The sequence below is a fragment of the Arabidopsis thaliana genome, assembly GCF_000001735.4.
Source record: "Arabidopsis thaliana chromosome 1 sequence".
NCBI lineage: Eukaryota > Viridiplantae > Streptophyta > Magnoliopsida > Brassicales > Brassicaceae > Arabidopsis > Arabidopsis thaliana.
The window spans coordinates 5,727,419-5,739,465 of record NC_003070.9 but is presented as its reverse complement, the minus strand read 5'-3'; the positions used below and the strand labels follow the sequence as shown (position 1 = coordinate 5,739,465).

The window sequence follows — 12,047 nt, the reverse complement described above, 5'->3', positions numbered from 1 at the left end:
AAAGACATCTAATCCTTTTTGCACATATATAGAGTGAGTGAGGTAGGTTTATGAATTCATGCAATATGGTTAAGTGGTATATGTTTTTCCTCTCCTCTGAAAAGAGAGTATCGTAGTTGGTCTTAAATCAATGATCCTGAGCACTTCACAGTGACATCTTACATTTTAAAGTAAACTTTTGAGTCATTTTTTCAAAAAGGTTGGTTATACAGATTTACACAAAACTTGACACCAAGAGAACACATCACCATTTTACCCGAGAAAGACAAACTATAACCACCTAAAGCCGTCCATACTTTAAACACTAGCTAGTAGCTATCATCTAGGAATATTAGTGACTAGTGAGCATCAGCTATTACTCCCATGTACCACGAAGCAACGGAGTAGCTTCAACATCGTCCCCGAAAGTCTTCAAAAGATCGCATGTCGATTCTTCACCGTCACCCTCAGGCTCCAACTCCATCCCTAACTCTTCCTCTATATCGTCGGAAGCAGAGATCAGTAACAACTCACATCCTTCATAATTCAGGAAATCAGGTGGGTCGGCTGGCCCAAACCGGGTATGACCTAAATGAGCCTGAATATGGACCGGAAACTGGGCCTTTCTCTTTCTCTGTAGCCCACCAAACCCTGACCTACCTCCTCCTCCTTGCTCTGGATTTCGTATTTGGATCAAGAAGGATCCTTCTGGCTCAATGTTCAGCGACTCTTGTGGCTCGTGTTCTCTGGTCTGCGAAACCGATGGGAATTCGAGTTTGTAGACAAGATGTGTGTGGTGCTTTCTTGTCGGATTAGGTTTATGTCGGAGAATTCTGTATATTCCTTCTCCGACAGCTCTCGCCGGAGGTTTGTGTCTATGTCCTCGAGTCTTCGTCTCATACTCCTCTGCAAAGAAAACAAATATATATCACAAAATTCACCAAATCCTTTTACAATTCACGAAATTCTTACCTCCTTTGAGAGCATTTTTAACATCTTCAACATTGGTCGTCACCATTTCCACGAAACCCCAAAAAGGTTGCGACTTCTTGCTCGGATCAGGAAGACTTTTCTTACCCATCACAATGAATCGTAGCAGAAGCTGTTTCTCGATGTTCACTTTCTACAAAAAAAAAGACCCATATTATTAATCCTGTAATAAGAGCTCAATCCGTAGTGTTTTTAATTCTTCTTCTACGTACCTCGACGCCGTGTCCTCCTTCACCTTGGTTCTTGGCGCCGGAGGAGCTACCACTCGCCTCTCCGTCACCGGAATCTTTATCGGAGCCTTCTTTACCTGAAAGAGGGTCTTGTTTCTCTTCGGTGGGATTCTCACCAGACTCAGGACGCATCACTATGTATAGCCTTTGAACATCGTCCACACTGTGAGCTTCTTCTTTGTTAACCTTTGGTCTATAAAAGAAGAATATTTCTCCTCTTTCCTGATTAACAACAAGTGACTTAGCTCATCAAGAAACAGAGAGATTACAACTCGGATAATCAACAAAGAACAGCAGAGTAATGTAATAAAACCTGAATCTCAACTTGAGGATCTGGTCTCGTCTTAACTTCTTTACCTTGTCCCATCGTTGCAAAATTCTCCTAACTTGAAGAAAAATACTGCTCTTTTTTAACACCCAATTTATAAAAGACTTGTTTTTTTGGTCTAACACATGACAACGTCAGAACGTTCCCACGTTGTTCTTTACTGTGAGTTACGTGTCGACTAACATGTAATTCTTAGTCAAATGTTAAAATTCTTAAGAAAATATATAATTTCACTTTTTTCTTCAACAGAATGTGCATTGGAAATTCATATTTCCTCGTATATATACATATTGTTTCTTTAACAGAAAATACAAAACTTTTATACACAAATCCGACTTCTCTCTAATAAATCATAGCCACCTTTCTTCTTCAGCTCAAATAAGCAACTGATTTTTTTCTATATAAATTGCTCTTGGCTTGCTTTCTACTCAAGTTATCTCCTGCAAATCAAATCTTAACCATGAGTGTTTTTCTCAATAAACTTGGTACTTAAAGATGAAACAAGATAGTTGTATCTTACCCGCAGATTCCTCAAAACTATGGGTTTGATATAGAAGATCCTGTATTCGATATTAAAGGAGCACTCCTACCTTCCTGTAATACCCACAAAAACATTAACATCATAGAGAGATCACATCCAATCTGATGTCAATGTCTTGCCATTAAAAACTCTTACCGATGTATAAGAGACTTGACTAGGATGCGAAGATCGTCCTTGTCCAGCATAATACACAGAATCAAGACTCTCTTCACCAATCTCTCTAAGTCTACTAAGCTCAGGCATCACTTCTTTACCAAGATCAGGCCTATCTTTTCTTCTCAACTCAGCACATTGTAGCGATAACTTGGCAAGAGACAAAGCTTCCTCTAATGGCCAATCTGGTACTGCAGGATCAAGCATATCTTTCAATGTCCCTTCTTCTATCGCTTGTTCCACATAATAAGCCAAACCCATCGGCTGTTTTGCCGTCAAAAGCTGCAAAAGCATGATTCCCAGTGAATAAACATCTGATTTCACACCCAACATTCCGGTTTGTTGATACTCTGGGTCTATGTAACAAAACGTTCCTGCAGCTGATGTTACTCTGTACTGGGTCACGTTTTCAGCTACCGCGGGGACGAGTCTTGCAAGCCCGACATCGCTAATCTTGCTGACGTAATTGTGGTCGAGAAGAACGTTTCCTGGCTTCAAGTCTCTGTGGACAATTGGCTCTGGTTTGGTCTGGTGGAGAAACAAGAGTCCCGTAGCGATCTCAGCAGCGATTCTGAAACGCAATTGCCATGAAATCGGCGGCGTGTTTCCGCGTCTGAAAAGACGATCATCTAAGCTTCCTCTGGCCATGTATTCGTAGACGAGAATACCGTATTCTGGACAAGCTCCTAAGAGAAGCACCATGTTTGGATGCCTTATGCAGCTTAGTACTTCAACCTGATCGTCAAAACTCATCAAGTTACAAATCATTTCATTCAACAACCTTTTTCTTGTAATACAAGTAAACAATAGTGAAAACAGAGTAAATGGAGAAAATTTGTAAAGAAAGTGATTTTGTCACCTCTTTGTGAAACTGTGATCTTCCTTGAGCAGCATCAGGGCGTAAAACCTTAACAGCAACACTTGTGTGATCAAGATGACCTCTAAACACAGGCCCATACCCTCCTTCTCCAACTTTTCTTGACTCTGCGAAGTTTGCTGTACCTTCTTCGATCTCTTGAACACTATATTTTCTGTATCGAACAATGCTATGTCGAGAAAATGAATCGCTTTCTTTCAATACCTTCATCTCTGCGTGTACCCGTCTCTTTGCTTCCACTTCAGCAAGCCTGTTTGCAGCTTCAGCAGCTTCCAAGGCTGTTTTCGCTTTTGCTCTCTCGTTTTCCACTATTGACATTGCTGTTTCCTCTGTCATCTTTAGTTCCTCCAATCGTCTTTCCTCTTCTGTCCTCAGCTTTTGCAGCTCTGTCGCCTAAACCAAATTTTAACCAATTTATGAATCAACCTCTTGAGATTAAGAACAACATGGAGATATCTATATATATAATAATTACCTCGTTCCTTGCGGTTAAAGCTTCTCTGCAAGCTGAGCTATACATATCCATAGTTTGTTTCAGCTCCAAACGCAGTCTCTTCATTTGAGCTTCTACATCATTCTGCAACAAAACAAACATTTTCATTGAGTGTAACGGAAAAAAGAAATCGGATTTAAGACCGATAAGTAAGAAACATGGTTTAATTTCAACTTATACCAAGCTCTGAGATGAAAATGAACAAGAAGTTCTTCCACTTTCATCAGAAACCGAAGAAGAACCATTGAGATAACTCAAATCTGTAAACTTGATTCCTAATCTATGAGACCCAATGCTCTGCTCTGAGCTCGTTGACATTCTTGAGGTTCTTGCTGATTCTGGTAAATCGTAGGTGAAGGAAGATCGGTCTACACTCGGCCTTCCGGAGCTGATGAAGGAAAGGTCGGATGATTCTTGTTGAGAAGCACTGATGAATGAGAACTCGGACTCTGAATCTGAAAAATCCCCCATTAATTTCATATGTCCATGTGGCGGTTTCGGAAGCCCTAATCTACAAAAATCAAAACCAAGATTTAGGAAATTGTAGACGTAAGAGATTCTGAAATTTTCAATGCTAACTGAAGAAAACCTGGTAACATCTGAATCAATCGATCTTCGTCCCTTAGGCAAGGCCGGTGTGTTAGCTGTTGAAAACAAGGGAGGTGGAAGAGTTAAGAATGTGTTTGAGATGCTTGAACCGCAAGCAACAAAATTTCCCCTCAAGATGAAAACTCTGACCTGTTTTATGTTTTCTCTCAATGGCAATAGTTTCATGATCGTCTACTTCGCTGAGAACTGATGGATGGTAGGGAGCAAGACGCGAGGCGTTTCGTAAGGAAGAGATTTTGCCTTTGGAAATGACGTAAACATTGCAGAAATCTGGAGCTGCCTTTGACACACTCGTTGGTAAATCCGTTTTGAATCTCCTGTTGATTAATGATCATAATTGTAAAAGAAACCCTAGTTTTGGTTAATACTTCTTCCGCACTCAACCTATCAATGAAAACCCTAATGAGTTTTATTACCTCATAAAGCTATTCCGTGATGGAGCACCAAGAACTAAATTCTCAATCGCAGAGACCGTAACATATTCAACAATCGCTTTGACTTTGTCTACGTCTTCAAGCACAACGTCCAGACAATGAATCTGCATGCAGATATGCCACACAAAAAAAGCTTCAAAACTTTTGATATCTAGTTAACCAAAAGTTAAGTTCATTTTAATTTGGTATTATAATTACCTCTTTGCGGCTGCAATAACAGTGGAAGGATACAAAGAGATCTTTCGTTTGTTTCTCCATTTGCTGCTTATGTGTTATTCCTTCTTCAATGTCTGCATGAAACACACAAAAGCGAAAGACCTAACTGAAAACTTTGCGCAAAAATCATTACGCAAAAAGGAAGCAATAAATATGTTAAACTAAAGAGCAAAAAATCATTGAGAATGTGGGGTAATATCAAACCTAAAGAAGATTGAGATTTGGGAAGGACATGAATAAGAGCAAGAGTCTGGCCACGAGTAGCAAGATTCTCCAATGTCCATTTAATAGCATTTTGACTACTTTTGTCTTTGTCTATTGCAATCGCCACCGAACCATTTCTTGTTCCTTTCTTTGTCGCGTCTGCTTTAGGTAGCCACATTGTTGTTCTTCTTCTTCTTCTTTCTTTTTTTTTTTTTTTTTTTTTTTTTTTCTAAAGGAATAATAAAAGAAATGGAGAAATTTCCTTACTTTTCATTAGTTAAGTATTTGGAGGAAAATTTTCTTAAATGTTAGATAATGTAATGGGTGAGAGATTTTCTAATTTCTTTTTTATCTGATGGATACTATTTGAAGGTTCCATATTTGGATGAAATTCTAATTTCGGAGGCCATAACTCAAACCACACATATTAATAAGTTTCTTTTTGGTAGAAATTTATCTAAATTCTATTAAATATGTGGAAACTAGAAGAGTGTTAAACTAGCTAAGATACAAGAAATCATATTTCTTTTTACTTCTTCTATACCTTTCAAAATGGAAGGTGCAACAACAAAAAAATGAATTTCTTTATCAGAAAAAGAAAACAAATGGTTCTGATTGGTGACCATTTTTGAGGAAAATAATGAGTAGAAATGTGATGTTCCTCAAATTATCATTTATAAGAACTTTTGTAAGGAATATTCAACAGAATATATAGAGTAATATGGGCCGGACCTGAATGTTTCATTGGTTTAAACCGGGTTTGTTGTTCTAACTTAGTATTTTTCAAGAAATTTATCTTCTTCTACTCTTGTATGATGGTCACAGGAGGCTACTTCATAATGTTATGTCCTATGAATACTTGATGTCATCCTCTCTATCTTGAAATTTTGTCTCCAAGAAAGTATTTTGTGTGATTTAATGATTGATGTTAGTGTTGACATTTGGGATTCTTCCTCTATTTAAACTTTAGAGGTGCACCATCTTTATCATCTCTTTGTTCTCTTTAATGCTTTGTATCACTCACTCACTTTAACACAAGCACAAAGAGAACCTTAATCTCTCATTCTCTCAAGTCTTTGGTTAGGTTCTTGTTAAAACACAAAGACATAAAAAAAGTTTAGTAAGAGAGAAGAGAGAAAACATTAATTGATCAACAAATACTTTTTTTTTTTTTTTATTGATCATCAAATACCTTCTATACTTTTTCATGTAGAAGTAAATGATAAATCACTTCTTTTACATATTTGACACCATTTATCAATTTATTTATGGTTTTATATGTTTCGACAATAGTTCATAAATAAACTGAAAAAGAACCAAGGACCACTTAGATCAGTCTTTTTTTCATCTTAATGATGCTTTCCCTTTTTTGTGTGTGTGTTGAATTTCAGAAATACCCTTTTTGATCATTTTCCAATCATAAAAATTTCGATTGGCAATAATGACTATTTTTCCTGCAAAATTATGAATTAAAGAAGTAAATATAATTCTATTTCATTAAACAGTAAACATAGATTATAAATTTACGCTCCTTTTGTCTTTGAGACCACAAGAAACAAACCCAGTCGCACCAGTAGCGCGTTTTAGCGCGTGAGACCAAAACCTGTGGACTATATAACCCACAATATTGGGCTTTTTCGCATAATTTAGAAAGTGAGATGGCCGAGGGCGCGTGATAGGCCTTCTAACAACACTCTTAATATTTTTTCTTTCCTCGGGCATTTATTTTCTGTAGAAAAGAAAGAAAATCGCATTCGTTACTTTCGCATTTCGATAGAAAAGGATACACTTTACAAACAACATTTATTTCTACGCTGACATTTGATAAATACTTTTGGTTTATCATTTTTTTCTTAATACTATATTCTAAAGAAGTTTCTGCTTCGTTTTTGTTACGAGCGACTTGCAAATTTCTACTAAATTAATATTTGGATTCACAGAATAATTACTTTGGCTCGCTCCACTTATCTGAAAAAAACTGTTTCCAAATGGGATCATTCTCTTTTTTCGACTGGAGACAATAATATAACTATAAAAATGTAAACTTGATTTGTGTTTATGGACTATAGTACATGTAGTGGGAAGGTGCTTTTATGGAGATTCCTCAACTTTGCTACCATTCTTTTTTATATATTTATTTGTATATTTTTTACTTTAATTGGTAAGAACATTTATTGCTGCTCATTTATGTTATTTGGCTTTTAAGCCTTCAAGATCAATCATATTTTCTGATATTTATATCAAAAAAGCTATCTCCTTTTTATATATCCCAACTTCCATAACGTGAAAACAAACAATCAAACACACATCATTATCATTTTTTTTTTCTTTTTAAAAAATCCTAACAATAATAATCAAAAACTTTTGAATTTACTCGAGTAGTTTTAAAGTTTTGTGGGAAGATAAAGGTTGAAGCTTTAATATTTACTCTGTTTTTTTGGGTAGAACAACTCGTGCAATGGGGGTCTGTGATGAAAGTGACAAATAGCTAAATATTTTCTCATGCATTTATTGAGTCTCTCTTTGGACCCGATCCCATTCAACTCATCTTCACAGATGTCTCAAGCAGCTCTCTCTCTTTCTCTCTCTCTCTCTCTTCTTTCTCTGATCACAAGGGTTATTTGTCTGAATCTCATTCTATTGAGTCATTATTGACCTCTGCAGAGATCCGGACAAAGTTTTGAAACCGACCACAAGTCCAAGAATCATCGATCATACAACAATGTCTGGAGACTCTCTGCTCACATCTAAACAGTAATGTTTCATTCCTTTTCTCCAGATTCTTTTCTTGTCTGGTTATTGATTCTTCACCCTCTCTGTTTCTTCCTAATTCGTCACTGTTGTGTTATGCAGAGGAGGAGGTTCTTTGTCCATATACTCACAGGTTCTGATTCCTCCATGAAGCATATTTCATTAACTTGTTACTCAAGCTGTCAATTCACTTGAAACTTACTTTCTTCTAACTCTGTTTTCTCTGAAAATCATAGCCAAAGAATGTTACTAAAGAGTTCAACGGTCGTGATTCCCCCAAGAACAGCAAATTCCACCATTACAGATTTGAGCTCGAGCACGATGTGAGTTTCGCTCACCTCTCTTTTAACCATATAGATAAATCTGTAAATAATTGTTAAAAAAGCTCAAGACTCAGTTCTGGTCTGACACAGGTGAAGCGATTGAAAAATCAATTGCAGAAAGAGACTGCAATGCGCGCTCTTTTGCTGAAAGCTTCTGATCAAAGCCATAAGATTGAGCTGTCTCACGCATCTTCTCTTCCTCGCAGTGTATGTTTCTCCAATTTGTCTCAAGTTATAAGCTTGCCAATGTTCAGAGATGTAAGCTTGAACCTTACGAATGTTCCTAAAAACAAACCGTTTGCAGGTTCAAGAACTTCTCACCAATATAGCAGCTATGGAAGCTACGGTCTCTAAGCTCGAACAAGAGATCATGTCTCTGCATTTCTTGCTGATTCAAGAACGAAACGAGAGAAAACTTGCCGAGTACAACCTCACCCATTCTCTATCTCCACCTGTATGTTAATTACATTCTTCTGTATGTTTAATATTTGTCTGCTGCTGCGAGTGGCACTGACTATAAAATCGTTTCCCAGAATGCTTTAGATTTGGTTAGACTTTCCGAAAAGAATGAAAGTCTACGCCCTAAAGACCACAAAGCACAACCTAGAAGCAAAGTGGCAAAGTCCTTGCAGAGTTTTGACAATGCTAATGAACTATCCAAGGAGATGATCAGATGCATGAGAAACATATTTGTGTCTCTAGGAGAGACATCTGCAGGATCCAAATCCTCACAAGAGACTGCCAGTGTTTCTTCTCGTGAGAATCCTCCATCATCATCAACGTCATGGTGGTCTCCTTCAGAACACTCACGGATCTCCAGGTGGGCACAGAGTCCACGGATCGATATTCAGAAGAACTCAGATGTTTTAGCCACAGAGAGCGATGTGTTTGATCTTTATACAGTCCAAGGAAAGCTGAGCTGGGCTGACATCGGGAGTTACAGATCTGCAACTGAAGTGGCTTCAATGTCTGTTGAGGAGAAAAGGCTCGGATATGCTTCAGATGAGTTATGGAGATTCAGGTATTAACACACAGTTCAAGCAACTTCTGAAGTTATGGTCCTTGGAACTTGACAAACTCTTATGTGGTATTTTCAATACAGGAACCTCGTTGAAAGACTTGCCAGAGTAAATCCAGCAGAACTAAGCCACAACGAGAAGCTTGCCTTCTGGATCAACATATACAATGCCATGATCATGCATGTAATAAAGTCTTTGGAATTTCTCTAAACTTAGATTTGCAGATACAACAAAACTTACAATTTCCTGATTGTCTGATTCAGGCATACTTGGCTTACGGCGTACCAAAAACTGACTTAAAGCTCTTCTCCTTGATGCAAAAGGTTTGATCTCCACACAAAAAAACTACTTAACTCTTCTTGGTTTGGTTCGGAGAGAGGTTAGTATAAGTCTCTGATTTGGAGATTCTATCAGGCTGCTTATACAGTTGGTGGCCATTCATACAACGCAGCAACGATCGAATACATGACTTTAAAGATGAGCCCTCCTCTGCATCGTCCTCAAATTGTACTAAACTCACCTTCTTTATTTTCTGCAATCTCTTCACTTTCTACTCTATAACTCTTACCTAAACCGGGATATTCAGGCTCTGCTTCTCTCCATTCTCAAGCTGAAAGTATCAGACGAACAGAGACAAGCGGGGATAAGTACACCGGAACCTCTAGTGTCATTTGCTCTCAGCTGCGGGATGCACTCATCTCCTGCGGTAATATTTCCATATCTATCTGCATTTTACATCAGATTCTTGAACCGATATTGCAAATTTCTCACAGAAATTGCTTGCAGGTGAGAATATACTCAGCCGAGAACGTAGGAGAAGAACTTGAAGAAGCTCAGAAAGATTATATCCAGGCGTCAGTGGGAGTGAGCCCAAGGGGAAAGTTGATTGTGCCCCAAATGCTTCACTGTTTCGCCAAGAAATCTGTCGATGACTGCAAGGTTGCTCTGTGGATTTCTCGTCATTTGCCTCCTCGCCAAGCTGCATTTGTTGAGCAGTGTATTCACAGGCGACAATGGTGGGGTTTTCTGGGTTCATCTAGTAGCAAATGCGGCATAGTTCCTTTTGATTCACGGTTCCGATATTTGTTTCTTCCGTAGCAAGGCATTGATTCACAATGATGTGATTAAAGCAAATACTGTTCCGATCCTAGGGTTTAGATCTATGATTATTTAGGTGATTCAATCTTATTTTCTCAAACTAATAAACAAATAAATGGATTTAGATCTGCTCAACGAAATAAAGAAGACGAAATACATTCTCTCAAATTGCAAAAGTATAGTAATATCACCGGGGTACATGTTATTCTGACAAATAACTAAATATTCCGTGTTCATAAGAAGGACAAGATTAAACTAACTTGGTCCTAACTAGGCATTGATGGATGAAATGTCTACTTTCCGAGATGCTTGGACCACGTTCTTGTTTCCAGGGAACGACTTGCGGGAGACATCCACAAGTGCTTTGAAACTGTAAGGTTCATGCATAGATAACTCAGAGAGGACTTTGCGGTTCAGCTGGATGTTCTCCTTCATCAGTCCATGGATGAAGTTCCCGTAGTTCACCTGTTTCAAGTTTTAGATGTTAGGATTCCAATCAAACATGTCATTTCCATCTTATTCAAAAGAAACAGAGTATTATAATAGCATATATTTAGCTTGTTACAAAGCTAAAACGAGGTAACCGAGTTAGAAAAATATGTTTCTCTACTTGAATTAGGAAGTAATCATTGTTTCAGTTAGATCAAAACTATTGACATGAAATGTGTTTTTCCTCTAATCAATCCGAAATGATTCACTTCTTTAAGCATATTTGAGTTTCAAATTAAACATTCACATCCAAAATCTCCATTGGATAAATATCTCAAACTCAGATATTGGAAAGCTCCAAATTGATCAAAGATACAACAGTAAAATCTGAAGAAAATAAGCTAATCTAAAATGCACTTTAATTCAACTATTCAATCTAATTCTTTCGCTTCTAGTTATAACCAACAAGTTTTAACTCTATCACTAGGTAGATGCAAACATAGAGTGCCACTGCATAAGAAAAATCTCTAGAATACAGCAAAAAAGTTAAGACTATAATGTAATCCATCAAGTTCTGTTTGAAACATCAAACTAGAACTTGTTATACTAGCAACCACAGACTCTGGAGAAATCAAGCACCCAAATTTAACAAAAGAAAACCCTAAATCCCAAGCTCCATCCTAAAAGAAACTCATCATAGATTGCAAAAATAAACCAACCAATATCTCAGAAGTTTTATTTATAAACTAATCATGATTTATCGAATCAATGCAATTAGCAGTGACGGGAAGCAAATAGGCAAAAATCTAATCAATATTGGGGGGAAAACGTACACCGTGCTGACGAGAACCGGCGTTGATGCGCTCGATCCAGAGACCTCTCATCTCACGTTTCTTGTTGCGCCTATCTCTGTAAGAGTACTGCAGAGCTTTCTCGACTCTTTCCCTCGCAATTCTTATACAATTCTTAGCTCTTCCTCTGAAACCCTTCGCTAGCTTGAAGATCTCCTTCTTGTTCATCTTTTCTCTTTATTCTTCTTCCTCCTCTATCTATTCTTCGTCCTTCTCTCACTAATACTGTAACTCCATTTCCTTCTTCTAACGCCGCCTCTGTGTATCCCCCTTCTGTTTCAATTCCGGGTCGATCGGGTCGGGTCGTAGACAAATCCGGTCACACAATTATTAAAACCAATTCTCCATCTACTGGGCCTTTATTATATAACATCACAAACTAAACAAAGCCCACTATCCCATCCAGTAACTCCCGACAGAGGACACGTGTTGCCATGTCATTACCACGTGTCACAAGCTTTCCAACTCTGCTTCATTTTCCCGGGAAACAAACAAAAACAGAACCATTATTACTTTTCCGGA

At 37.8% G+C, this 12,047-nt stretch overlaps 4 protein-coding genes and 1 long non-coding RNA gene across 9 annotated transcripts; 2 read left to right on the top strand and 3 right to left on the bottom strand.

Moving 5' to 3' along the window:
* Window positions 1-88: 88 nt before the first annotated feature.
* On the bottom strand, window positions 89-1,627 carry AT1G16770 (uncharacterized protein; the record flags this gene model as incomplete). Of its 3 annotated transcripts, NM_101538.2 has the most annotated exons (4): window positions 1,513-1,588; window positions 1,182-1,421; window positions 952-1,102; window positions 89-885 (listed from the first exon to the last, which is right to left on the bottom strand). In NM_101538.2, the coding sequence occupies exons 1-4, from the start codon at window positions 1,564-1,566 to the stop codon at window positions 356-358; spliced, it is 975 nt and encodes a 324-aa protein (NP_173121.1). In that variant the 5' UTR covers window positions 1,567-1,588. The 3 variants fall into 3 exon arrangements, with proteins under 3 accessions (NP_173121.1, NP_001077548.1, NP_001321384.1); NM_001084079.2 differs by having other exon boundaries at window positions 1,182-1,627; NM_001332257.1 differs by having other exon boundaries at window positions 356-885; window positions 952-1,521.
* Window positions 1,628-1,761: 134 nt separating this feature from the next.
* Window positions 1,762-5,276, bottom strand: AT1G16760 (kinase with adenine nucleotide alpha hydrolases-like domain-containing protein; the record flags this gene model as incomplete). Of its 2 annotated transcripts, NM_001332256.1 has the most annotated exons (11): window positions 5,055-5,276; window positions 4,833-4,924; window positions 4,617-4,738; window positions 4,330-4,517; window positions 4,181-4,235; window positions 3,772-4,102; window positions 3,574-3,675; window positions 3,081-3,491; window positions 2,204-2,956; window positions 2,048-2,121; window positions 1,762-1,967 (listed from the first exon to the last, which is right to left on the bottom strand). In NM_001332256.1, exons 1-10 carry the CDS (start codon window positions 5,230-5,232, stop codon window positions 2,065-2,067), a joined length of 2,289 nt encoding a protein of 762 aa, NP_001323154.1. In that variant the 5' UTR covers window positions 5,233-5,276. The 2 variants fall into 2 exon arrangements, with proteins under 2 accessions (NP_001323154.1, NP_173120.1); NM_101537.2 differs by lacking the exons at window positions 1,762-1,967; window positions 2,048-2,121 and having other exon boundaries at window positions 2,159-2,956; window positions 5,055-5,252.
* Window positions 5,277-5,911: 635 nt separating this feature from the next.
* AT1G05263 lies at window positions 5,912-6,133 on the top strand. Its single transcript, NR_138865.1, has one exon. It is a non-coding gene; the product is annotated as an other RNA (long non-coding RNA).
* Window positions 6,134-7,531: 1,398 nt separating this feature from the next.
* Window positions 7,532-10,409, top strand: AT1G16750 (GPI-anchored adhesin-like protein, putative (Protein of unknown function, DUF547)). 2 transcript variants are annotated; one of them, NM_101536.3, is made up of 11 exons: window positions 7,532-7,808; window positions 7,908-7,938; window positions 8,042-8,128; window positions 8,219-8,335; window positions 8,433-8,582; window positions 8,662-9,149; window positions 9,231-9,330; window positions 9,411-9,470; window positions 9,562-9,654; window positions 9,734-9,853; window positions 9,934-10,409. In NM_101536.3, exons 1-11 carry the CDS (start codon window positions 7,777-7,779, stop codon window positions 10,243-10,245), a joined length of 1,590 nt encoding a protein of 529 aa, NP_564005.2. In that variant the 5' UTR covers window positions 7,532-7,776; the 3' UTR covers window positions 10,246-10,409. The 2 variants fall into 2 exon arrangements, with proteins under 2 accessions (NP_564005.2, NP_001321519.1); NM_001332255.1 differs by having other exon boundaries at window positions 7,596-7,808; window positions 9,562-9,853; window positions 9,934-10,395.
* AT1G16740 (Ribosomal protein L20) lies at window positions 10,351-11,844 on the bottom strand. The gene is made up of 2 exons (NM_101535.3): window positions 11,508-11,844; window positions 10,351-10,710 (listed from the first exon to the last, which is right to left on the bottom strand). Exons 1-2 carry the CDS (start codon window positions 11,691-11,693, stop codon window positions 10,516-10,518), a joined length of 381 nt encoding a protein of 126 aa, NP_173118.1. The 5' UTR covers window positions 11,694-11,844; the 3' UTR covers window positions 10,351-10,515.
* Window positions 11,845-12,047: the final 203 nt, after the last annotated feature.

Bases quoted from the DNA above. Each gene is read 5' to 3' on its own strand.
- AT1G16750 (NM_101536.3), top strand. From the start codon at position 7,777: ATGTCTGGAGACTCTCTGCTCACATCTAAACA. The intron at 7,939-8,041 runs GTTCTGATTCCT...TGAAAATCATAG, and splicing joins CTTTGTCCATATACTCACAG to CCAAAGAATGTTACTAAAGA. The intron at 8,583-8,661 runs GTATGTTAATTA...ATCGTTTCCCAG, and splicing joins CCCATTCTCTATCTCCACCT to AATGCTTTAGATTTGGTTAG.
- AT1G16740 (NM_101535.3), bottom strand. From the start codon at position 11,693: ATGAACAAGAAGGAGATCTTCAAGCTAGCGAAGGGTTTCAGAGGAAGA. The intron at 10,711-11,507 runs GTACGTTTTCCC...AACTTGAAACAG, and splicing joins CCGGTTCTCGTCAGCACGGT to GTGAACTACGGGAACTTCAT.